The sequence below is a fragment of the Tachysurus fulvidraco genome, chromosome 20, assembly GCF_022655615.1.
Source record: "Tachysurus fulvidraco isolate hzauxx_2018 chromosome 20, HZAU_PFXX_2.0, whole genome shotgun sequence".
NCBI lineage: Eukaryota > Metazoa > Chordata > Actinopteri > Siluriformes > Bagridae > Tachysurus > Tachysurus fulvidraco.
Window position 1 is genome coordinate 13,845,460 of NC_062537.1, and position 27,454 is coordinate 13,872,913.

Below are 27,454 nucleotides of genomic sequence, written 5' to 3' on the forward strand. Positions count from 1 at the left end.
TACGTGTGCTTTATAAAACAGAGGGGAGAAAAAATATAGAGGGGAGCCTTTTATATGCCAATAGCATTTGTAAAATGAGACAATAAAAATCTAATAGGCAATATAAGAGTATAAAGAACATCTTAAGAACATTTAAAACATTACTAGTATCAAAATGCTCAGTATTTATTTCCCTAGGATGTTCATGTGCAATTTAATAAACACAAGCAGTTCCATTCATCTTGCTATTAAAGCCAATTAGAAATCCACACAGGTTTAGTACATTCCAGCACACACACACACACACACACACACACACACACACACACACACACACACACACACACACACACACCGTGCGTGACAGATTTTCATTGTACAAGTATGTGTTTTAAGCCCTCGTACTGGGACACTGGTTGTGAGAAAACACACACTAAGTGGCACTAAGAGCAAGCGGAGGTGTTGCAGGAAGAGTGGGAGGCTGAGTGGGGAACAGGTGAGCATGTCTCTATATGACATGTCTGGTGTCACCGGTAATTAAACCAGACATATGGGTGAAGAGGTAAAGAGGAGGGGTTATCGGAGTGGGCTTATGAATGCATCAGAAAAGCAAGACTATCAGGTCAACACAAATCTACACACTGATCTGTTCCCCTTCAGCCAGATGGGGGGGAAAAAAAAAAAAAAAAAAAGAGTCACAGTCAAAGCCATCCATCAACCGGAAATGAAATTCCAGGAACAAACCACTAGAACTTAGGATTTGCTGTGTTAGTGTGCAATACAAACCACATTACTGATTAAAGCAGGACTAATACATCAAATCAGTAAATACATATCAACTGGTGACAAATTCAGAAAGCACATCCACTCATTAACGCACCTTCAAAATCTCAGGCACTTAAAAAGCTAACAATCTCGGACTCACTGCAAACCTCACTCTTTTTACCTTGTCCTTCTTGGGCTGCACAGTGGTGAATTCAGTGGAGTTGGACATTTTGAGGGATTTGGAGCGGTGCTGGGGCTGCCGCCGGACCGACTCCTCCCTGCTGTACTTGACCGAACCGCTGGCTCGCATGCGCACCTTCCCCGTGCCCTGAACACTGTTTACCCCGATCATCTCCTCGACACGAGTGCACGGCTAAGACGCACGACTGACAGACAGAGAAAAGGCTACACGTCCCTGCAGAAGTGAGAGCAAGGGAAGGAGGAAAAAAGACCCAGTGAAGAAACGGCGGAGAAACAGCTGAGAGAATGTGGGAGAGACTGCACTCAGGCACGCACGCACAGATGCGTCTCCTCGCTTCAAAACAGCAAAGGCACTGCCCTCTCCAGCATCGCGTCCACTAGTGCTTGGATTCAGAGCTGCCGTTCCCCTGGAAGCAGCACTTCAGTGACTGGGAGTTTGAGAGAGAGAGAGAGATAGAGAGAGAGAGGGTAAAGAAGGAGGGAGGGAGGAAAAAGAAAGGAGAGGGGAGGAGCAGCTTCCTCCCCTTCTCAATAAAGCCAATGCTGAAAAGCGATTCGGTTTGAGTCTAAACAGTTACAGCGCATCACGCACCAGGCTCAGCTTCAGGTTTATTAATTTGCAACCTGTTAGGTTCAAGTCAGCAGAACGAACCAAGATACAGTAGTGAGCACAGAGAGCTGACATGGTGGCACACAGAGCCCTCTGGTTGTTAACTAAAAACACACAACAGCAGCAAACATTTCACCGGGACCCTAAAATTCTGTTTACTTTTAGTTCTGTGCAGCCTGTTTGGGTATTTGGGTGGAGCAAGTAATCCGATTTTTCATGGCTTTCACCATGAAGGCCAGCGTAATAGAACGGATTAAAAATAGTTTAGAAATTCACAGATAAAAAAAAAAAATCACAGTGATCAGAGACCGAACCGAACCGACCAGCGATATGATCCCTGCTCCATCTGAATGCGCCATCACTCACACTGAGAAGCCTGAAGCGTGCGTGTCTGTTAGAGTCAGAATTAACAGCCATATGGAATGCAACGCAACACCATTTTTCAAAGCTGAAGCTGGCGTGTTGTCACACAATCACTCACAAATATCTGCATGTAATAATAAACCGGAGGGCAAAAGAAACAAAAGCTTATTGCCAATCACTTTCATTTAGAAGCTTACTTAGTCTGATCTGCTAAATTTGTACGTGTTAAAGTACACGTACGAATGCGGTGGTTATGAATGGTGATGAAAACAAAACAGAGCTTACGCAGCACTGATTCGGACTTATTTCCATTCGTTCGTCTTTATTAGTCGCTTCATCCTGGTCAGGGTCATGATGGCACTGAAGCACATCCCCTTGGGAACACTGCGTGCGAGGTGGGAATGGGAACACATGCTGGATGGGATGATGGTCCGTTACAAGACACTGTGCACAGAGTAGGCAATCCATCATATAGGAAACTGGAGAATCTGGAGGAAATCCATGCAGGAAGAATTTATGAAAACCACCAGCTCAGACTCGAACTAAGGACACTGGTGCTGTGAAGCAGCAACACTCTGTACTGCCCAACTATTTCAGCTATTTTTATTGGGACATGACCTCCATTTAGTACGTAAGCCTGCATGTCACCAGTGCTATTTTGTTTTCCTTTAAAAACACTTCGGTGTCGAATGATCCTACAACTGTCCATGTGGGCATGCCCCCCCCCAAAAAGTGGGTTCATCTATATCTAATGGACTTCAGCGTCACATTTTAGTAGCAAATGGAAAGCAGTATCACTTTTATAAGCTCTTCATCGAGATGAAATTATTCATCTTACCTGAATAAATATGTAAAGACAAAAGGTGTAGTTTCATTACACAAGGAAATTCATCTCTACACAGAGGGCATAGGCAGGGAATTATCAGACAAAAAGACATGAAAAAGACGACTGCGTTAATGGTGAATATAAAGCATGCTAGGTGTGATATTAGCAAACGTATCGGTTTTATTAATGCTAGAAAACCGTTTCTCTGGCTACACGCGTCTCGCATCGCCGCTCGATCAATTTTTCATCCATATCATGCAACTCTTGTGTGTATCATAATAGGTACAGCTAGATTATACCATGGGTAATACAATCAAACAACATCAAAGCCTACACACACATGGTATAAGGCAGCATAATACATAATACAGTGTAACACAAAACCACTTTCAATTCAGCTTTCAGTTCAAAATCAATAATTCAAGAACCTAATCCTGCTAATTCTCTTGATGTATGCAACACAAAGGAGGCTATCTCAGTACAAATGACACAGACATGGTCAAAACAGCACACTCTGACTCTATTCATACACCGAGTGCAGAATCGGTCATGACTCCCATATAACCAAATAGACACAGCTGGATTTTTCCTTCTATTCGAATGGCAGCCTGTCTGATTTAGTCCTCTCCTTCATACCGCAACAGCCAGTCTGACATTCAGGTTAACACACAGCTGGGTTCGAGTACACCAGGACTTCAAGAAAAATGACAAGTCTCCGTCAAAGAGAGTCAAATCTGTGTAAGGCAACAGTTTCAGTGCCATAGTCAAATTCCTGCTATCAGATGAAGGTCTTCGGTGGTAACGTTATTTTACCGAAAAGACAATGCTAACGATTGGGAGGGTTAATATGTAGCAAGGGAATGGTTACTGAAACAGAGAGACAGAAATCCAATTTAGCTCATCGGGGGATCATTCGAAGCCCATTCAGGAGGTGGAATGAAGGGCAGAAATTTGCCTTGATCTGTGAAAATGTACAGCTGGGAGAGACAGAGCCTCACAATTTCCCATGAATAATCAAGACAAATTTTATTGAAGCAGCATGCAAATCACAGACTGGAGGTCAAGGACTAAACGACCGTAATAGTTTTATGGTATTGTTTTAATTTTTGCCATCAGTACGACCTTTATACCAGTGGAGTATAACCGAGAGAAGTTATGAATTAGGTAGCAGATCATTATTACAGTTATTTCAATAGACCAGAAGCCTAGCTGTGTAATGCCCAGACTTTTCCTGGGATCTAATACATCTTGTTTTAACAGGAACAGAGCTTTGGTATTGCTAGGCATAAAGCTGAATATAAAACCGCACCATAGCCACATGTGCCAGTCAGGATACGAGTGTCAGTATGAGCAGGGCTGTCTATTCTTTTTGTTTTTGCTGCAGGTTGGTTAAAGCAGCATGGTCACTTGCCAGACAATATGCCTTAATATGAAGAGTGAGCTACTGGCTCGATGCATCATCTTGTCCATCTGTTCTCTTACTGAAGACACAGAGGGACAAAAGCGTTTCCTCAGGCAACGAGCATGAACTACTTTACAGCCGGAGCACGAGTTGTGTATCACCAGACATTTATTTCATTTAAATGTTTTAACCATATAATAATGATTATAATGATGATAATAATAATAATTAACACCTACTTGGGCACCATGGAGCTCTGTTCATGTTCGTTGTGACTGTACACAGTTAAGTAATAAAGATTTTTCGAATCATTATCAAGGTCTACAACCTTCGAGAAAGGAAGTGCTTAGTCTCAGTGCTCGCTGAACTGAACTGCTCTCACAGGCAACAGTCAGTCTGCTTCAGCATCATGAATAACTTTGCCCCCTTACATGCTATTAAATACTGTTTAAGAGATGAGCCATGAGATGCCTAATTAGGTTACATGTATCCTGATGATACTTACACAGAGCAGTCTTCTTCATGGTAGTTGTGGATTTGGTACCTTAATCGTAAAGGCGTTGGGCTACGGATCAGAAGGTTGCGAGTTTGAATCTCAGACCCACCAAGTTGCCACTGCCGGGCCCCTGAGCAAGGCCCTTAACCCTCAATTACTTAATTAAAAAAATGTATAAGGGCATCTGCCAAATGCCATAAATGAGTATTTGTATCAGAGCAGACCAACTTATTACTACTTCAGCTACTAGAACTATATCTACTATCATTTATCATTCTGTTACTGCTACATCAACAAATACTACCACCACTTGTCACCTTCTTCCTCTTCCTCCACTACTGCTATTTCTTATTCTTCTACCATTCGCACTACTTCTTCATCTAGTACTACATCTTTATTTTCTACCATACGTGCCACTTTCTCTAATTATTATCTCCACCACTTCTACCAATATTACTATTTCTACTGCAGGTAATATTACTTATTATTCAAATACTAATTATTATTATTGTTATTATCCTGCTTCTTCTCCTACTTAAACTGCTATTATTCTTTTCCCCCCCTCATCTTTTGTCTGTTATTGTACTTTGTACAGCCTCCAAATTTATTGTATGCCAGATTGCATTTTACTTCCTTATCATTCTACTTTTTGTATTTTATCTTATTTTTTTAATTGGATTTTAATACTTCTTAGAGTTTGGAATTTATCTCGATTTATTTGACACGCAGAAAGTCGTAAAACACATTTCACTACATGAGGTACTGTGTAGAATGAAATAAAAATAAAATTGGACAATTTCATATTACTACTTCTGATTACTATATGACCATTAGAACCAATATAAATACTACTACTATTACCAATACCAACAATAATACAAACAAATGGCCACAATGTGTGTTCAGTTGGAAGAGCACAAGCTTCAATTGATTCCTCGGGAGATTTTATCGTGACGGAAATCGACTTCATTAGAGATTCCTGTAAAGCTGCATTGTGAAGATGTCTATTGTTAAAAGTGCTATACAAATAAAAGTGAATGAAACAGTTCTTATCGATGTGCATTCAAGTCATTTGAATATTCAAGTCACATTGCATTACCGCTGAAAGTCAACAAGCATGACAGGAATATAATCGAGAAACACAGCGACTAAAACATCTGCATCAGCTGCTTCTGGATCTAAACAGCGGCATCAAATGACGAATGTCTCGTCAGTGTTTTCTGTGATTGGCCTGGACACTAAGAAAAAGGTCCTCAGGAATCTATTCGGTGTGGAGTAACAGAGCAGGTTCTGGCTGGGAGCCAGTGTTTGGGCAGAGGCATCGCCTGTGTCAGGGCTACGGTGAAGAGTAGCGCAGAACATGTGGGAGGACTGTATGCTGCCGCTGAGGTGCTATTGTTGTGTCGAGCAGATCGAGCTGCTTGTGTTCTCAAGTGAAGAGGGCAATTAGCTGCTGAGCGAAAACACAAGACTGCTTTAGAACCTTGCACGGTTATTACTGCAGCTAGATTGCAAATCAGGTCCAAAACCTTCTCAAAATAAACGCCAAGACACCAATAAGTGTGATTCGCACAAAGAATAGTTACAAACAGGCACAAATGCCACTACAAAGAGATCAATCGATGCTGCAAGCGCACACACACACACACACGTTAGCCTGTGTGACGCGTTACTGTTAGCAACGTATTCAAGCGGGTGGATGTGTAAACTCCAAGAGCGTGCTGTTCTCCAGGGTTTCGAGTGTTGTTCAACACAAAGCTGATTGGAGCACACAGCAAAGCACTTGTCTATTCTGCATTCAAGATGCGTAATGGGCAATTAAAAGGAATTACCATTGATGAGAGAAGAGCAGAAATAATACAGAGAACTTGTTTCCTTAGAACTAAACAAGTGGAAGGGAAAGAAGCTGGATAGAAATCGCTTCATCCTAGGGTTGAATCTCAAGAGATAAAAATCTTCCCACTAGATCTTAAAGAAGCCACATGCTTTGAACAAAGAACAAAAAAAGCTAATAATAATAACAATAACTAATAACAACAGACGCTGTGGTTCAAATGCGCTCTCTGACGCTGGCAGGTTCACAGATGGCCGCAGCAGAGGCTTCATTCAAAACATTTCAGCAGTGAGGGCATTGTGTGTGTGTGTGTGTGTGTGTGTGTGTGTGTGTGTGAGAGGGGGGGGGGGTGTTGGGCTGAAGGGTGACTAGAGAGAAGTCTGAGTAATACACTTCACAGATTTTTTTTTTCCTGACTTCCATGTTTCACTATCCTCCATGCAGCCGAATCCTGTCAGCATTTTTTTTTTTTGGAATCTTGTCAAATGTACAATGATATTTTATGAGATAAGTCAGGATAGAGTGAAACAAGGACACAGAATTACACAGATCTAGATGTATTTCAGGATGAAGGTTTCAAAGCAAAGCAGAGATTGCAAAATGTGCTATGGAAAAAATAGCACAAGGAGGAAATATCTCATCTTCCTCCAATACAAGAAACCTGAAAAAAAAAACATTTTCTGGACTTTAAATAGAATCTTTAAAACGCAGCCAGAGATCTGAAGAGTGTAGCGCAGCATCAGAGAACGTTCAACGGGTTCAATCAGATCTGAAGACATGAGCACAATCCATCGGGTTTTACACTTTGCTCATGAGTCAAGGAGAAGTTTCCGATGCATTGCGATATTTTTAATGCCCGCACTCAGAGATACTGCTCTACACACTCAGGACGGCTGCTCTCACATTTTATTAAAAAAAAAACACCTTAGGATCTTGAACACAAAAATGCTCCGTAGTGAACCTGAATGTTTAACACCAAGCAGGTTACTCAGTTAAGTGCCAGGTTGTTTTCATACTGTGAAGTTTGCTGTCCCAAATCTGTGTGTGATTGTTCTCACTGCCTCTGCAGAATTGGTCTGATGTCAGACTCACTTGAATCTATCAAACCCTGGTGCATCTTACATCATCGCAAACACACACACACACACACACACACACACAAACACACACACACACACCGTATTCTGTTTTTTAATTATTTTGTTATTAAGCTCAGAATGGCACTTTGCCTCTTCTGTGTCCCACAGCGTTCCTTTGTCACTCAAGTTACACGTATGTTATGGAAACTAATGATTTGTTCATTGGCTAAAACACACATTTGTTTGCAACCGAACTGCTACCACCTCCTACAGACGTGTCTCGGGTTCGATACGGCGGTGTGGTGTGCTTCCCGGTCCATGTGTCAGCTTTCACATTAATTGTTCATGCACCGTTTCAGACTAAACTGCCAGTGTGAAATCCTCGAGTGTCAGTATTGATGAGTACCGAATAAAACGGTCCTCAAAACAAAAAAAAAGGCATGGGCGGATCAGAGATACGGATGTGTGTCAGGCTGAGATTTTTCCTGACACCATTAAATCGAATAAGTGATAAACGTATCATAACGTAACCTCTCTCTTGTTCTCAGGGGCAATGTTAACAAAATGCAGCTTACAAAACAGCTAGACAGAATTCTGTGCTACAAAATACATGACCTGTATGCAAACTTGTGTAAATACATACAGGACCACAGCCAAACAATCCTGGAGTGCTGTACAACAGGCTGAACAAATAAGCAGGGCTTCACTGTTCATGTTGTTGGCTTGCACACACACACACACACACACACACCACTGTCTACTTAAAATACCCCAGTGGAGATCTGTGCCACATCACATCTGTAAGCGCACACGCAATCATCCCTGGCCCGAGCCTCAGTTAGCGGCAGGAGACCTTTTGCTGCGGAAGTCGTGGCCTAATGTTTAGAGAGTTTGACTGCTAACCCTAAGGTTGTGGGTTCGAGACTCGGGCTGGCCACGACTGAGGTGCCCTTAAGCAAGGCACCAAACCCCGCAACTGCTCCCCGGGCGCCGCAGCATAAATGGCTGCCCACTGCTCCGGGTGTGTGTTCACGGTGTGTGTGCACTTCGGATGGGTTAAACACAGAATGAATTCTGAGTATGGGTCACCGTACTTAGCCGTATGTCATGTCACTTCACTTTATTCTCTGTAAAAACAGCCAGTCTAACAGTACACCTGACCCTCCACCTGGGGGAAGGCAAACTTCATGTGTTCCTATACGCAAAATACTGGAACAAGAAAGCAACTTATGCTAAAAGATAAGAGGCCAAGCAGATGTGTTGTGAGCATAAGTGGATTTTTATTTTAACAGCGATTGCTTTGCCGTGTTAAAGTCGACGTGTAAATCAGTTAGATCGTGACCACCGCCGTTTCTGCAAGGCGTAGCACACACAGTACCCCCACACTGGCAGCTCGGACCATCTGGTGTGAGCAGCACGACGTTAAAGCATGGTTAGTCAGCCTTGGGTGGATTTCAGACATAAGAGGATTCTTATTATTCCATGCTCCAAAAAAATAAAAATAAAAAAAATGGCAAGATTCAAGTAGGCAAGAGATTCTGTGCTGGAAGAACAAATACTGTTTAGTTATCTAAAACTCCGTGATTACAGTGTAGAAGTAAGCGACAAGGTAAGCTCAGGCTCAGGAACTTGTGTTAGAAGTGTGATGGGAACTTGTAGTAAGCATCTATACACTCCATTAATGCCTGATAAACCTGCAAGAACTCGCTGAGGACTTCTCATGGTGTCAGAATCACTGTAATACAACTAACAACCTGTGAAGCATTACAATGAATATTTATTCGCATAACGACTTACATATGGAGCTTTGCTGTTACGTTGAGGTTAACAGGTTGCTACATACGTACGTCATACAGTCCTCGTCGTTAATCTAAGATACTTATTTTAGAAGAAAATCATCATTTTTTATAACATACCTTTATTCATGAGATACAGTGTAAAAGCTCAGTTATGGTATCCGATGAGTTTCTGCGATCTATCTTTTCTATAATCCAATACAGGAAGGAAGCTACAACTAAATAACCTAAAACACACACACACACACCCACCCACTCTTACGAAGTTGCACCTCAGTACCTCGTCCACCTGTTTTTCATTATTCCTAATGTGCTTGTGTGTTGATTGTCGAGTCATTGTTCACAATGTGTGTGCTTTGGCCTTTATGTTTTGTTGCCATGTTTTATGTAACCTTGTTGTTGTCTTAGTTATGTCCTGTAGTTGTAAGTGTTCTCCTTGTGGTTTATATTATGTTTGTTCAAGTTATCTTTTATGTTTTTGTTTAACAAACCACGGTTCGTCTTTATCCCTGTAATCTACACCGCGCAATCGCCAACGTGACAACATGGTTGCACACGACACGCTTTCTCTGGCCAGGAAAACTTGCTTTAAGTCCTTAGCTCTATGATCGGTCAGTTGTTTGTACAATGTTTATAAAGTACAGTATTTTCCGAACTATAAGGTGCAGCTAAAAGCCTTAAATTTTCTCAAAAATTGGCCGTGCGCCTAATAATCCGGTGAGCCTTGTGTGTGCACCGAGTTCCAAAAATCTGTAAAAATGTTCTGCGCTCAGCTTGATTGACTGTAGGACCATTTCCTGCTGACACAGGGACGTAATACATACACTACTTATGCTGGCAGCGATAAACCAATCAGAGGACATTACGTAATACGTACAGTACGTATGCTTACCTCCGCCACGCCTCTGGTAGGTATAATACCGGTATGTTGCAAAACATTTGTTTCTTCCTAACCATTATGCGCTCCACACTCCAGTACAGTAGGTGGCGGTAAATGCACCTTAAGTTGGTTTGACATCCGCCAATAAAAATCAGATGCTTACGAGGCACAATACAAACTACAGGCTATCAGTTACACGGTTGTAAATGGGAATAGAGCAGCGAAAGAATTCAACATCAATGTATCTATGGTTCGGAATTGGAGGAAGCAAGAAAATGTACTGCGCCAAGTTAAGAAAACACAGTAGATGAGGACTTTGGTGGATTTGTGGGAGTATAATGTTTTAGCATGTGCCTTATAATACGGTGCGCCTTATGTATGGGTTAAGTACAGAAATAGACCCAGTCATTGAGACTGCGCCTTATAATCCTGTGCACCTTATGGTGTGGAAAATACAGTAATAAGCAAAAATATAACCAAGTAGTCGAGAAAGTATTTAGAGATCAGGATCCGGACAAATGAAGCAGCTCAGAAAAAGAAAATCGGTCATGAGCTCTTGAGACTATTTTATCATCCTTTTATGTACTTTTTTAAACCATTATTTTTATTAACAGAAGGAGAACACAGACGAGTCTGGGTGTGATTATAGAACATGCAGCACTCCATATTCAGTAGTTAATGCTTAGTCATGTTTGAGCTGTTTTAATTAAGGTACACCTTTGTATAGACCTGTATTTTGGCAACAAAAAAAATCCTTCTGATTTAGGCCACGCCCACTTTGGAGAAAATCTTTGGATTAAATTCAGAGCTTGCCAAATCTGACCATCACACACTTATGACTTTTAAACCTCTTTGTATTTTCTATCATCACAGTATATGTAGAGATCTGCCCCAAAGAGCCGTGCAGAGAAAGCTCCTGGGTTTTTGTTTTACTCTGGATATGAGCGCTTATGACGCAGATTAAGTTCTCAGGAATGGAGGTCTTGCCTGAAGTCTTTTCGACTTGTCAGCCGAGTCAAACGAATGAAAGATTTAACTTACAGTGACTATGCTGCTGATTTGTCAAGTTAACAAGACTATCAATATTTGAGTGCTTCACTAGATTGCTTGCTCTGAGCGCTGATATAAACTCTTTAGTGAAGCCCAGAGATGTTTCCTGCTGAGGAATTTCTTCCCAACCAAACATATATAATATATAATATGATAACGGTAAAGAAACACAGAGTAGGAGGACGATGTAGGCCGTCAAGCACCATATATATTTGAAGAAAGCTTACTGTTTATTTTCCCCCTCGAGCTCCAGCACATACAGTATATTATATGTAACATGGCTGAATTTCAAAGTGACGCTTCCAGTGTATTTTGCTCACAGTCGAGGTCAGCTTTTTAGAAAGGCACAGAGTGGTCGAGTGCTCTTTAACCTCCTGATAAAACTGATCACCAGTTCAAGAAATAAAAACAAAGTAATCATGTTTTTTGCCTTGCTGGTAATCCGGTAAAAAGAGCTCGACATGTTGAGTCAAAAATATTTCACTAAAACTGAAAACGTCAACACGTTTGTTGATTTCTTTTTAATAGGAATACTATATGATCACTGGGTAGATCCTGTCTGTGCTCGCAATTAAACACCGCATTGATTTTAAGATTCTTCTCCTCACTTTTAAAGCTCTTGATAATCTTGTTCCACCGTACCTCGCAGATCTCATACAGTTCTACGCTCCCTCCCGTACTCTCCGCTCTTCCTCATCTAGGCTCTTTATTACACCTCCTGCCGGTTTAACCACCATGCGCACTAAAGACTGCTTCTCGTCTCTGGAATTCACTCCCGGAAAACATGTTTAATGTTAGATCAAATGTAGTTTGATACTAATTAAGAATGTCCTTGTGATTGTGCCAGTGTATGTGATTGTAAAGTAACTCAAGAACTCCCAAGACAGCAGAAGGAAAGCTGAAGAGCTTTGAGAAGAAGATCTATTACACTGAAAACAAATTAAGGCCAGAAAGTGAAGCACCAATTGTTTTTTTTCTCTTCTTCTTCTTCGATTAAATCTTAATAATCTGACCTGGCAGGCAACATGTTTCTCGGGCGAGTGAATACAAATGAAAGCGTGTTATCTCTTTTCAAACTCGATTGCCGGTCTTCTGAATAATTACTGCCGTGTACTGCGGTGCTAAAAAGAGCACCGGTGCTTCATGAGCATGCAATGACAAATTTAGGAAATACTTCCAGCCTTAATAAATCCGAACGAGTGGACAAAAACTCCATGCAGAGTGTTTTATCCTGTGAGATGCAACACAGCAAAAGCAACAAAAAGCAATTAATTTTAATCAAGGTGTTGAAAGCACATTGTGTCTGTTTAGAACATTGATTATTTAACACCTTTTACAGAGTTACTGACAGAGTAAAAGCAAAATAAGGTGTCTAACTAACGAGCATTACAGAGATACTAGGTGTGCTGAAACATACAGATGATTACAGATAAATAAAGTAAAACTACAAAAATAGACTCAAGTGAGCTGCTACAAGAAGCTATTAGTAACGACAGAATAATCAGTGGTGAATGACACCACCGACTCAAAACGTGTAAAAAAAGAAGTCAAACTGGCTGGTGGTCGTGGTTTAAGGTGTAGGTCACACTTCTCTCACAGTTCAGGCTTTAAGCAGCTGTAGTGCAGCAGACGTAGGACATGGAGCGCATGAAGTATAAAAATGACTAAGTCTCAAAGTAAAATCCATGCCATGCCTCCACTTGTCCCAGGCGTCTTGGCCACCAATTTGTTTACCCATGCATCCCTAAACTCACCTCCTCTATGAGTACTATTTGTTAAACATGTCAGACGATGCAAGTCAAACCTGGGTCTGTTTACGTGTGACAGTCCGTGATTTGTGTATTACTCTTCATTACTGACTCGTCTCTAATTAAGCAGTGTTCGACATCTGGCAGCGGTCGGGTTACTCCGGTGTGTTGGAAGCTCCTTACTCGGTTTTGCTCTGAAATCCCATTTATTTCAAATGCATAATGAAGCGACCACGGCTTCTGTTTGCCATCGTCACTTTTTAACAGCTGCCAAATAGGTCAGATCAAAATAGAAAAAAACTCGTTACGGTGATGGCAGTGATGAGGCTCTGATTACAGGGCAGCAAGGCAGCCAGTCGTGACTGTGATATCTGAAAAGGTCATCATTTGCCCTTTGTTGTTCATGGAAACAAGATACAAAGAATCACTTGACCACTAGCCAGGATTAGGAGTAGGAGCTAACGCTGTGTGACTGGTGAACGCTGTTGCTTTAAGCTTTTATTAATACACTGCATATATTGCTTCACTTGTCCGCCACACGTTCCCAGGCACCAGCTGCTTGTTACCCGATTAGACTTAGAAAGAGAAAGACAGTTTATGCAAAGTCGTAACGTCCTTGTTTGAGTTTGCTCTGGGTATAACATGCTTTATCGATTTATGATCATCATCGGCATCAAAACCTGTTTTGTGGTGCATCTAAAATCACCTGCACTGTACAGTATGCGTGTGTTTGTTTACCAGCCACAATAAATATCCGGAGCTGCCAAAATCTTGTCAAGTAGGAATCAAAGTCAAACCCTGTGGGCAGAAGTCAGAGCACCACAATCATGTCGAACACAAGAAACCTGCTTTCAGTTTAATGGGTGTTGTTCGGACGACTGAATGCCTTGTTCCTGAGGAAGACTGTAAAAAAAATATTAGAACCATTGGACCATCTGTAGCCTTATGAGAATAGAAGCTATGAAAAAGTCTGCTATGTGAAAGCGAAGATGGTTTGGTGATCTTCATGGAGATCTGGTCCGAAGAGCAACAAGGTATACGAGGAAGAATGGGTAAGGATTTACCCAGGCAATCTGGCGCAGTTGGAACTGGCAAGGATGTGGGCTGTTTATTACAAAATCCAAAAGCTTCTCAAATGGTGTGAAAATGGTTAGAGACCATTAAAGGCTTTAACTTACTTGTGCTATTCTGTATAGAAGATCTTTCTACACTGGCTGACGCCTGTAATCGATCTGGATCATTCTTCAGTGGCATATAGAAACTGCTATGGTATGTAAACACGTTAGCTAGAATGAAACTTTTACACTACAGTCACCATGGCAACATGCTGAGGTAATAGAAGCTTAATAAGCTCTGCCGCCGAATCAGCGCTTACGCTCTGGCGCGGGTCCGATATTAATCCCAACACGGGACATTCGATTATCACCGCAAACTGCAGACAGGTGCATAGATAAAATGCAGCACATGCATCATATCTCAGAATTATGGAGAATTGCCAGGGTTTAATTTTATAACTTTCATCATCTGTCAGTGTCCATTTTATCTTTTGAAGGTAATAAAAGACCAAAAAAAACCCCAAAACATTTTATTAGCGAGTTAAAAAGGTTTAATAGAAAATATTTACCTAAATCAAATAGATATGAGGAGTTCCACCTGAATGACTTTAGTTACACATCATTTGTTTTTATTAAATCACGTCCTTTTTACAGCCCTGAATAAAGCTGGACCATGCGCTCACCCAAACTCAGGTAGTCTCTGTGAGGAAGTGAGATTACGTGCTAGGCGGGGCCCACGTCCTCAAGAAATTTTATAAAATCACATTAAAACTCACAATCGCACTTCATAAATCAAACTAGTAAATAAAAACGTCCGTAACATCAATCCATTCCCTACACCGCTATTCCCACAGAGTCACAGGGAACCTAGAGCCTATCCCAGGAGACTTGAGGCAGGGTACACCATGGACAAGATGCAAGTGCACACACACACACACTGGACAATTAAGAGACACCAACCAGCCCATAACATGTCTTTGGACTGGAGAGGAAACCTGAGTACCTGGAGGAAACCCCCGAGGCATGAGGAGGGTTCCTCCACACACACACACAGAGGAGGTGGGATTCAAACCAACAACCCCAGTGGTATGAGTCAAACGTGCGAACCTCCAAGCCTATATAACCGCCAAATGGAAACTTGTTTCAATTAAATTTAGCAGAAGCAAAGAAAGCACGTTTTAGATGTAGAACTAGATTTATGGAAACTACCAACCCCCCCCCCCCCGAAGCTTCTGATCTGCAGCTGTTCTTCTTATCGGTCACTATCTACTTCATCACATTGTGTTTCTTCATTCATCTGGACCCAGAGACAAACTATAAATCTTACAGAAAAGCACGGCTGTCTCTTTTTTTACATTTCTGTGCACTGGAAATCCTTCTAATGTCATAGTTACATAGAGGAAAAATATAAATAAAAGAAGCTAAAAGGATTGTGTACCGAGCTTTTCTGAACTGGCTTCTTCAGGTCGCACTGTGGGCTTGAATATAAGTGAGGAGGACATAAACACGAGTTAATCCAAGTTTTGCTTGAAGGAGACTAATGGCTTGCTGTTGTCTGCATGGTCTGTGATATCTGAATAGAGAGTTGTAAAAAAAAAAAAAAAGACCTTGCCTTTACCGCAGCAGCCAGAATGAGAGAATAAGACATGTCTAAGTGAACATTGAACATTTGAAACGCAGCAGCTCAAATCCTACACGATAAGCAGCTAAAAACCCACATGCTTTAAGACAATGTGAAATTCAAATGCAATTCCTCTCTCTTTTCGTTTTTTTTTTCTTTTTTCAAAATTAAAATTGTAATTTATTTCAGGAGAAATAACGAGTGGGCCATTTATCCAAAAGATTTGAATGAGAAAAGGGGATTGTTCCAAAACAAACTCGCAACTCCCAGAACACTCATTAAATGGAGAGGGAGATGAAGCCCAAGGATGGAAATTACAGCCGAATTTCTAAAAATGTCTCCAATCCTATATGAGCGGTCATGAATGGACGCATTGATGACTGTGTTCCCTCACCTCACAGTGGGAATTCATGTTTTGCACAACTAAATTTGACTCTACAGTCAAAAGTCAGTAAAGAAAAAATTCAGTGCATTTTAGTGCATTTACAATTTTCCCGTTTGCTTTTCCTTTGTCACGGATGTGTCATGTACAATAAGCTAACAAGTTAAAAATGGTCAGTTCTGGGTGTCCTTAGGATTTGGTTATATTATTTTAGTACAAGTAAAATAGTAAAGGTATATTTACTTTTCTTATCAATGACACTCCCTGCTTTCTAAACTGAGTTCAAAGTGTTTCTTTTTCTTTATTCTTCTCAGCTACATATGACGATATTAAAGGTGGGGTGTACGATGTTGGAGAAATGCTTCAGAAAGCTGAGTCGGGCCGACAAACAAAACAAACGTGTAGCCAATGAGCAGAAAGGGGCGTGTCTTGTCAATATGTGGCAGAGAGAGTGTTCAGTGCACGTGTGTGACATTAGCAGAAAGTAGTTGAAAACATTGACATGGAGGATAAAAAGAAAGGCTTACGATAAGGCAAGAAGTAGCACCCGTGTTGATATAGGATCAGCTTTCCAGTGCTGGAGAGAACTGAAAAAGCAGGAAGGTCGCTGAGGTTGCATTTTTCCTTCTCCATAGGTGAGTAACGTTGGTTTTGCTTTGTTTCACAGAACTAATATATGCCGTCCTTTGCATGATGATGCTTGTGTGTCATTTTTTTTTTGTTTATCTGCAATCGTATTGTTCTTCCCTTCAGCTATGATAAAGACACATTTCTTTCCATTAGTTGCCTGGGTTACGTATGTATGTGGAGGCGGAGCTATCAATACAGGGGTGGGACCCATTTGGGTTAGGGGCGTGTTTGTTTTGGTTATTTCAAATGTCAACATTGGCTTTCAAACATCGTACACCCCACCTTTAAATAGAAAAAAGAAAATTATTAAAAAAAAAAAAAAATCTACACACCAAATAATGTTGCTGCAGGAATGACTCAAATAGTAAGAGAGTAAATTCATCTACTCTTCCAAAAACTCTTCTTCTGTTTCTAGTTTATAGCGACAACATAGTTATAAGCATGTAAAATACTGGTGTGCCAAATAATGTACTGAGATTTGTGTTGTTTTACGAATCTTTGACTGTTTACACTCTTATTTTGATATTTTCTATTTCTGTAAAGCTGCTTCGTGGAAAGAAGTCTGAAGTTGTAAAACAACTTAACTCCGTAGGTCTACGATCTGCACCGCTGGTGAGAAACTGCATCGGCTCGGTTGTCTGTTTCCTTGAAGAGAAACACGAGGGACGTTACAGAGGAAGGAGTGGCAGTTTAACAGCTGCTTATGCTCTGACTCTCGCAGAGGACACACAAATCACAACACATTACTGTCCGTCTGCTTCACGTTGCGGCACAGCGTCACACCACCTCACAAGACCTGCTGTGTCATGCTAGAAACTGGTTAGTGAGGACCAGTAATGCCGGACTCCTTCTACTTAACTGACGATGCTTAAATACTTAAATGGAGCACAGCCAGGTTAATTAATTTAAGAGCACACACACACACACACACGTTTGAGAATCCAAAGCTGAGAGGTAGTGAAGCACATCCAGAGATAAGAGGGTTAAAATGGACCGAGTCCAACTTAAAAGCTGCCATTTTCAATGACTCACTTAGGCAGGATGCTCATCTAACAGAAAATACTTTCTGCCAGAGGTCAAAAAAAAAAGAGAAAAAGTCTGTGCCCTATTTCAAGATAAAACAGAAGAATTAACCAATTCAGCTCCAACATTAGAGCACATATATATTGTACATTTCAGGAAAGTAATAAAACGGTCCATCTTATAAAGTTGATCAAACCCTTTTATGCTGGTTTGTACTGGCAGAAAACAAGTGAAACGGATGTTTTCCTGTGAAAGTGCAAATGAATGCACCTTCCCAATCAGCCGATCAAATGGGAGCGGCACAATGCATAAGATCATGCACACGCAGGTCTGTTAATGTTCATAAACATCACAAGGGACGAAATGTGTTCTCAGTGGCAGACGGCCAGTTCGAGAGATGACGACAGACTCCAGTTAACACAGGATGACACGGAAAAAAAAATAACATCCAGTGTGCAGCTGCATTGGTTAAAAGGAAAAGGCACTCTAATGAGAGTCCAGTGAAATATATAATATATTATATATATATATATATATATATATATATATATATATATATATATATATATACATACACATACACACACACACACACACACACACACACACAATATAGTTCACAGAAATGAGTACACCCCTCACATTTTTTTAAAATATTACATCTTTTCATGTGACAAGACTGAAGAAATGACACTGTGCTACAATGTAAAGTACTGAGTGTACAACTTGTATAATGGTGTAAATTGCTGTCCGCTCAAAATAACTCAACCCAAAGCCATTAATGTCTAAACCGCTGGCCACAAAAGTAAGTACACCCCTAAATAAAAAATTAAATCGATTTTCTCTATCTATCTATCTATCTATCTATCTATCTATCTATCTATCTATCTATCTATCTATCTATCTCTCTCTCTCTCTCTTTATACACACACACACACACACTACAGACCAAAACTTTGGACACACCACCTTTTCAACAGGACAATGACCCCAAACACACCTCCAGGCTGTGTTATGTTTCATTTCTTACGCTATACACAACAGAGTATAATGTTTGTTGATGCGTATAACAGGAATTCACTGCATCCGTGATCGCTTTCCAACGGGCCCCTTATTATCATACTGGATACAGTTTGTAAATGTTTCTAAGACGGTAGGTTGTTTTTTGGCAGTTTGCTTGTGCTGCCGATGACTTTTTCATTTCGCAGGGCGCAACATCCCTCCCACTCGACAGCATGCCTCTGTTTAAGGTGCTGCAGTAAATTAGTCGTACGAGTTCTTCCCTGCTCGCTGCCATGTTGTTTGTGTATCTCTATGGCAAACGCGCGGGGGGAGGGCTGAGCCCATTTGAAACTACGGGAGCCCCGAGGGGAGCGTCAGTGGATGTTAAAGAGAAAACCGATTGTCATTCAAACAAGTCGACGTAAACTACACATTAGAGTTAATCGATAAAATCGATTTATCACCCAGCCCTAGTCCAAATGCTGTCCAGCAAAGTGTCAATTCTTCAGTGTTATCAGATGTAATAAAATATTTACAAAAACGTGAGGGGTGTACTCCTCAAATAAATACATATTCCAGCTGAGCTTCACTTTTCCAGTTACACAGTTAAATAAAAAGGCTGCGCTCATACAAAATAAGTGATACAGACGATCGGCCATGAAAACCTGAAAAATGTCACTGATTAATTAGCAGGAGTCAGAATGAAAGAATGGTCCTATGACTTGTATGGCAAAGCAGTACATGTTATAAATAAGTCGTTTTTACAAAAGAATGGCTGCTCTAAGGGTCTGTCACCGACGTATGAAGTGAAAACACACTTCAATAATTAGCACAAAGCAATCATGGCCAGCAGAAATGACCTAATCAGAGCTGAATGCCAGCCATCCATCCATTTTCTGTAGTACTTATCCTACAGTGTTGCAGGGAGACCCGAGTCTATCCCTGAGGGGCTGTCGCACAAGGCATGCGAGAACCTGGACGAAGTGCCAACCCATCACATGGTATAATCACACACACACACACACACACACACAATGGACAATTTAGAAACAGCAATAAACCTACAACACAAGTCTTTGGACTGGGGAAGAAAAGCAAAGTATCTGAAGCGCTGGGAGAACTGGGAGAAAATGCAAACTCCACACAGACACATGGAAAGGGGCAGGAATCGAATCCCCATCCCTGTAGGTACAAGAAACCGTGCTAAACCCTAAGCAAGCAATTTTTGGCCAAGAGACATGTAGATATAGATGCACTAGCTGAGCCTTACACATGCCACAGATACATCACAGTGATGCATCATTTCTGGCCCTGTATGCCTGTATATAAAGTTCTGAGTGTGTCAAACAAGTCTGGCGAGATAAATCGGTGCTAACGTAATGAAAATCCCATGGCTATGCTTGCAGACATCATCACAGCAGCAGTGACTGGACAAATAAGAAATGCATTAGGAGCTTTCAGCATTATGCATTGCTCTCTGTAACGGTTATACGGATATGATCTAGGCACGAGAATAAGATTTATATATGGGCCTCAAAGTGCTTACTTAAAACAACAACAGCTAAATGGGAAAAATAAACTGCATGAATCTATATAAAGCACAGCCCCTGGTGTGCCATTTAAAGTGAAAAACAGTATAAAGAAAATGGAAATCAGCAGATCAGTCTGTTTTCTTGTTTGTTTGTTTTTTTCGTTGGTTTTGTTGCTGTGATGAGAAAAAAAAAAAAAAAACCAACCAAGCTTGAAGCTTGAAAGGAAAAAGTCATCAGTCACAACATTAAGAGTCTATGCTGCTGATTTCTCTGTACATAATGGATTAGGGTTATTCAAAAAAAATGGAATCTTGAGTTAGTGTAAACGACTCGAAGTTGGTAGTCAACAAGCTTTCGTCATAGTGCAAAGCAAAGATCGATCCTGTCATTATTGTTCAGTTGGCTAGCAATAAATACAACGCCGCTAGGCTTGTTGAAGATGCCGATATCGATCCCGCTCGACTCAAACTGATTGATGCTGGCTATTAAAATCCGAAGTGGCAGAATCTCTGACTTAAACTGAGACATTCTGATATCTTATTTAATTAAAAGGATACTAAAAGCAGCTCTCTGCTCTAATTAAAACTGTAAGCCAATGAACTGGAGTCCAGAAAGACCTCCATAGAGCAAGTAATGAAAAGCTTATAAAAGCAACGAGTAAAGCCAAACTGGCAACGTAGGTGCATCATGACAAGCACAGCAATGCTGTTCCACTTAGATGGATGATGTCACCGTCTCTTCTTTTGGCCGAGCCCGGATCAAGCCCGAGTGATCGCCCCGCTGTAGACCTGGAGCTGAATTTGCTGCAGGGATAAGGTATCTTCGTTTTATTAAAAGTGTGGGGGGTGAGGAAGAGGAGGAGGTGCTGGAGGAAGCGGGAGACACAGGGGGGGATTATTTAAGTCTGAGAAGTGGTTCTTGGCAGAGCAAATTCATTTCCGCTTTCCTCGGGTTGCAGAGCTTATGCCCAATACGGCTGTGTTCCGGCCTGCCAATGCACGACTAAGCTTTGGCTTCAGCTAACGTGGCAGCACTGGACGTGTCAGAGTGACCATGTAAAAGGATTTTCTGGCTGAAGGGCTGCACATACACAGACATCCAATGGTAAAAAAGAAATAAAGGAATAAGTCATGTTTTTCATCTCAGCAGGGAAGAGAAGTGCATTTCTCACCTGTGAGCACCTGGAAGAAATGTCAAGTATTCTCAAAAAGCAATCTCAATTACGGCCGGAACGGAACAATAATCTAAAGTGATTACCCACCATAGAGCAATACACAGGGATTAGTCACTCACACCTCACGCACTCTCAGGCAGGGTGTGAGCAATTTCTGCTTTTTACTATTCCTTTTTTTCCATAAAGCTCACACACACGCGCACACACACATATACACACATCCAGAGCTACGTAAATATGTACCGTAATCGATCCCAGTCCTCATCAGTAATCTGACGAGTCATTTCAAGTCACTGCCCCGAGACCTCTGCTTTTGTTCTCAGTGACAGCCTCTACGCAGCACTAATTAATCTCAGATGGTTTTGTGCTTAGGTTATAAGTCACAAGATATATATCGGGTGTACAATTATCAGGTGGATGCTGCATGAATGGACAAGGAGAGTCCTACTCTAAAGCCACAGAGATCAGGTGGACCAAAATAGTGGTTTGAATTACCAGGTCCACAAGCTCTCGTTTCAAACAGCGACGCTAGAAGATTAGCGCCACGTCCATCCTTATTCAGCCATTCCATCATGCCGCGGGTCGTTTTACAACTTCACGCGTGGCACCCGCACGTCTATGGATTTGCTCAGGTGGTCAAGTAGGCTTCTCTTACCTTGAGTAGATCTCGGGGGAAATCTTGTCCTGCGTTCAGTCCGTCCAGGTTGTTGATGAATTCCTGGCACGTCATCTTCTTCCCAATATTCTGCAAGTTGTAGAACACATTTATTACCATGATAACGTAGTGCGTGTGTAATGCATCACCCAGCTCATCCTTATTTAACCTGTGTTATCCATAGCTACTGGTAGCTGAGAGAACTTACTTAATGAACTGCTGTGTATAAGGTGTGACCGCCAATATTGGGGCTGATTTTGTAAACTGTAAAACTGCAGCAGATGTCAAACGATCGCTCTTGGGCTCATAAAAGTTGTGTATCAACAAAACATCGATATTTTACTGCGAACTAATTAGAACAACAGAAAGAAAACCATTGACTAGACCCGTTAGAATCCTTACATAATCACTTATGAGCAATTATATGGGATGATTCGTTGTTTTTATTTTGTGTTGTTTAAATATATGTGCAGTTCTCTTAGAAACATATAGGAAGAAAAACGGTGATGGAACGAATAGTTAATTAACATTAAACAGAAATATAAACCATTCTATGACAAATCGCTGTGGTATAAAAGCAATACAGCATTTCTCGATCCACACATTTGTTCCTTTATGCTCACAAAATAAAATGACATTTATTAACTCACAAATCACTTATTTCACAATCATGACAGTTGTATCGACTGGTGCGTGTAATTCTATAATATTGGCATGATCCCGTACAGCACGCTACGTGTAGCTTGTTGAAACGTCAGGGAAGGTTTTAGAGCTCTGCTAACTGCACAGGCTATCTGTTACACCGAGAGACTAATCGATTACCATAATGTTGGATTATGTGACAGTGCGGCATGATCACCAATGAAACCGTGTGCGCCTACCAGCGCTGCTCATCATAAATGCGAGGCGGATGCTTTCATCTGGGAACATTCTGTGTCTGCAGGCGATCTTTTTTATTCCAGAGAGGTCTCTTTCTTTCAAACCTATCTTTCGAAGAAAAAAAAAGAAAGAAAAAAGAAAAAAAAAAAAAAGCGCTACACACCCTCAATAGAAATACAAAACGTTTGGCATTGCGGAGTTGAAATTTATATTAGGGCACTGCACTATTTAAATAAACACAGAATAGTGAATGTATATTTTCTTTTTAATAGAAATTCTTAATAAAATCATACCCCAGGACATTCAGAGTCGAAATACCTGGGAGAATGAACATGTTCTGACAACGCAGCAAGAGCAAGACAGATTTCAATACATCCAATTCATCCAGCATCAGTTGCCATCATTTCAGTATCCTTTCTTTCTTTGCCCAATTAGTAATCCTCCTGAAAACTGGGCATTATATCCGAATTATAGCGTGTAAATAGTCTAAATGTGAGGTAAAAGGGTGTACTGGAGGTCTATGACGGCGTAACTGGCTTAAGTTTAATTCGATAAAAATCTTTGTGAAATTGTAAAATTCAGGCAAACTTCCAGAATTGATTTCTTTTAGAGTAGAGTGAGAAAAAAACATGAATGATCTATGAATATCACATGGCTTTGGCAAAAAAAAAGGGGGAAGACTACAAAAAGGCAGTTTACATTTATTTCTGGAAGTGTCCGTAATTATTATTATTATTATTGTTTAACCTGCTTATCTGCATCCATGTCCTGTAAAGATGCAATAGTTTTCTTTATTTCTCTCTCATACAAATAATGTGGAATAAAAAATAAAAAAACTAACTGTTTATGCTATGGCCTCATAAGTGTATTTTATGGCTGTAAAAATCAATTTATTTGAAATCAGCAAGTGCACATTGCAAGCAGGTAATTCTGCTTTACTCTATGCTTTAAACAGAACCACAAGAAACGTCATAAAGCCAGAATAAACAGTGACAGCTTTGTCATGATGCTGTACTTTTCTACCGTTGATGCTAGACACAGAATTAAGCATTTCTCCTGCTCGGGTATACAAACATGATCTGTATAAAGCTTGGTTCAGGGCTGTTCTGTCTGATCTGTGGACGAAAAGCCACAGCGGAGTCTATTTAGCTTGACTATGTTTTTATAATCTTGCCTACCATGCGTTTACATTTTGCAATCAGTTTAAGTTACATTCACAACCGGACATAATTATTAGAATTGATGTGACTACAAGGGGGCACGGTGGCTTAGTGGTTAGCACGTTCGCCTCACACCTCCACGGTTGGGGGTTCGATTGCCGCCTCCGCCTTGTGTGTGTGGAGTTTGCATGTTCTCCCTGTGCCTCGGGGGTTTCCTCCGGGTACTCCGGTTTCCTCCCCTGGTGCAAAGACATGCATGGTGGGTTGATTGGCTTCTCTGGAAAATTGCCCGTAGTGTGTGAGTGAATGAGAGAGTGTATGTGTGCCCTGCGATGGGTTGGCACTCCGTCCAGGGTGTATCCTGCCTTGATGCCCGATGACGCCTGAGATAGGCACAGGCTCCCTGTGACCCGAGGTAGTTCGGATAAGCGGTAGAAAATGAATGAATGAATGAATGATGTGACTACATAGTTGTGGTAGTCCTTCGGCTGTTTGGGGTCTCCAAAGAGGATCATCAAATTATTTTTTTGCACAGATTTTACACTGGATGCCCTTTCTGATGCCACCCTCCCATTTTACCCGGCTCAAGACAAGCTCTTATAGTTAACCCCTCAGTGGTTGAGTTGAAATCGAACACTATGTTGAGAACACGGGATTAATCAGGAAATGACTATGATTATGTAACCATCCAATAATCATAAAGTAAAACCTTAAACCTTCTACCTGTTTATATATGTTTTAACATCAGAGTAAAGAGGCTAATACCTAATTTTACATAAGGCCATCCTTAAAAATATTTTGGTTTGCAGTAACAGTATTTAAAAAAAAAAAAAAAAAAAAGGGTCAGTAGGTAGGTCTATATTTTTTTTTCAAGTTTCAATGTAAAAAAACAAACAAACAAAAAAAGTACAATTTTGGTGATTACGTAGGTATGACTTTAAACAAATTAGCATATCGTGACGTCACTGACTGGGTCTTCAACCCGGTCATCATCGCAAACCTTATTTTGATGCTGGACACCGTTTTTCCAGAACTTCATGCCAAGTTAAAGCGGTGTCGAGCTGTTTTAATGAATTTTTTAGAATTTTTGGAATTATGGTGCCCGAACCCGTTATTATTATTTTATTGCTTTTGTATTAGTTGCTTGAAGTATAAAAAAAAAAAAGGTTGGTCTTAACGCAAATTTACAACCGGCAAGTCGGTCAGACTTAAAGCAAAGAAAAAAATTGAGTCAGTCCTAAATTGACAGGGTCGGTCGGGTTACAGCAAACAAGAATATTTTTAAGGATGGCCTCACAGTCATCTCCATTGAGCTTGCAATAAACTTCTAATCTAGAATATAATATCCTAATCTAGAAAATAATATCCTAATCTAGTTATGGAAATACTAACTAATCAATAACGATAAGACTTATATACAGTCCAAGTGTAAATGAAAAGTCAAACCTGGAAAACATTAGTTTTGAAATGAAGGTCTGTAAAATACTCTGCAGAATGACCTTCAGCTTCCAGTCTGGTAGCAGGAGAGAAGACGGCGTCTGCAACTGCACTATAAATACACTACGCAGTTTGAGATTCGTACAGTCTTCATTATTCTTACAGCCACACAGAGCTTTAACAAGTTAATTAAGACTTAAAATTGATGACGGTAGTCAGTCCGGTTAATCCTGGACGAGTGAAAGGACAGTGAAAGCTCAGTTTATACTACCTCCTCTCCCATAGATTTCATCCTGTGCTGTCCTGAACAGTTATTACTATTAATAAAACTCAATGTAGCGTCCAAATATAAGATCCCGGCTTGAGTGCTTTTACATGTTTTCTCCTAACATCAGAGACAAAGGCTAGAGAGAGCAGGTCGCTGTGAATACTAAAATAATGAGCAGAAGGTGTTTGTTCCAGTGACTTTACAGTTTCTGCCAGCACCAGCCGAGTTTGTAGGTGGACAGCACTGACAAATGTTCAGACTGGCACACGATGTCAGAGTGACGCGCGGCCTGTTTCTGATGCATACTAGTATGAAAGAGATTCCGCCAGAACTGAACTTCAGCTTGTGTTAAAGCCCAAAGGAATAAAAAGAGGCACTCACGTCAGTTTGGTGAATGGATGTGAATCTTCCACATCGTCACTTAATATGGTTTAGTGCTGCGTTCTGACTGTAGCTTTGCACAGATCGCTAACATAAACCGCTTTGCTGCCTTTGATTCTGATCCACTTGTAAATCTCTGCGCTCTTCACATTTAGAAATGCCTTTGATGCTGTACTCATAAAACTGACCGTAAAAAGGTCAAAATGACTTCATTAACAACCATAGCACTTTGTGGAGGAAAACAAGCATGTCATTTACTTCTGGACTTTTAATTATTATTCATTTTTTCTACTCTACAGCTGATGAATTCTGATGTGGGTCAATTGGTAGAACAGCAGCTCTGAGAGTAATGGCAGCTTCACAGCACACGGTAAATACAATTGTGCTCAACTTAATGTTATTGTGTCTATACCTGATAAAAACGACGACGACGACAAAACGGTATTTAAAGAAGAAAAGCTTAATTGATAAAGTGAAACTTTCTATACATTTTTACATTAACATTTTGCAAGGAGTCTCCAATGTCAGAGCTCAATAACAATCAACGGGTAAAAAGCTGTAGATTTTACAACATAGAAAAGTCTTCAGGCTGTAACATTAAATAGAACTAGCTGGCTAAAACCCGGTGGCCATCTGACCATAACACTTATATGTGCTTACTGAACATCCAAGAAGTGCTTGTGCTACAGTATAAGAGGACTGAAACACGACAAGGAAGTGTATCACTGTAAAATCAGCACAGACACCACAGTATCGCTGATTATTTTGCAACAACAGCACACTCCATTAAGTTTCCCTCCTTACTGAATCGATGTAGAACGTGCCAGTGCAATGATATTTAAGTGGACTATGTTCTAGCTGCAGGCTGATGCGACTTTTCTTAATGTCAGTGCTACATACTATCCAAACAGAAAGGACACAGTATGCCAAGTCCTCTCTGTACTACAGGGAATCAAATTCCCTGTCCAAAGGCAAAAGGCAAGAGTAATTAAGAAACATTATGCTTCTTATCAACACCGGTTTCAATCTCGCTGAGTGACAGCAGCGGCGGCTTCCAGTAAAATGCTTCTTTCTGAGCCCCCCAATTATTTTCACAACATTTTAACACTATTTTACACAAACCGGTCCAATTTTGTCTGTGTAAGAAGAGGGAAATTGTCTTGACAAAGGAGTCACGGCTTTGCCAATTTCACACAACTTTACGCAGCACATTCAGCACCTGTTTG

At 40.8% G+C, this 27,454-nt stretch overlaps 1 protein-coding gene across 15 annotated transcripts in view; it reads right to left on the reverse strand.

Annotated features, from left to right (window-relative positions):
* The window catches only part of psd3l (pleckstrin and Sec7 domain containing 3, like), a 109,618-nt gene that overhangs the window by 22,267 nt on the left and 59,897 nt on the right, over positions 1-27,454 (reverse strand). For all 15 annotated transcript variants that reach the window (XM_047804554.1, XM_047804555.1, XM_027141200.2 and 12 more), the window contains one exon: positions 22,104-22,193. In XM_047804554.1, coding sequence (XP_047660510.1) covers positions 22,104-22,193 — 90 coding nt within the window. The remainder of the gene's footprint in view (positions 1-22,103; positions 22,194-27,454) is intronic.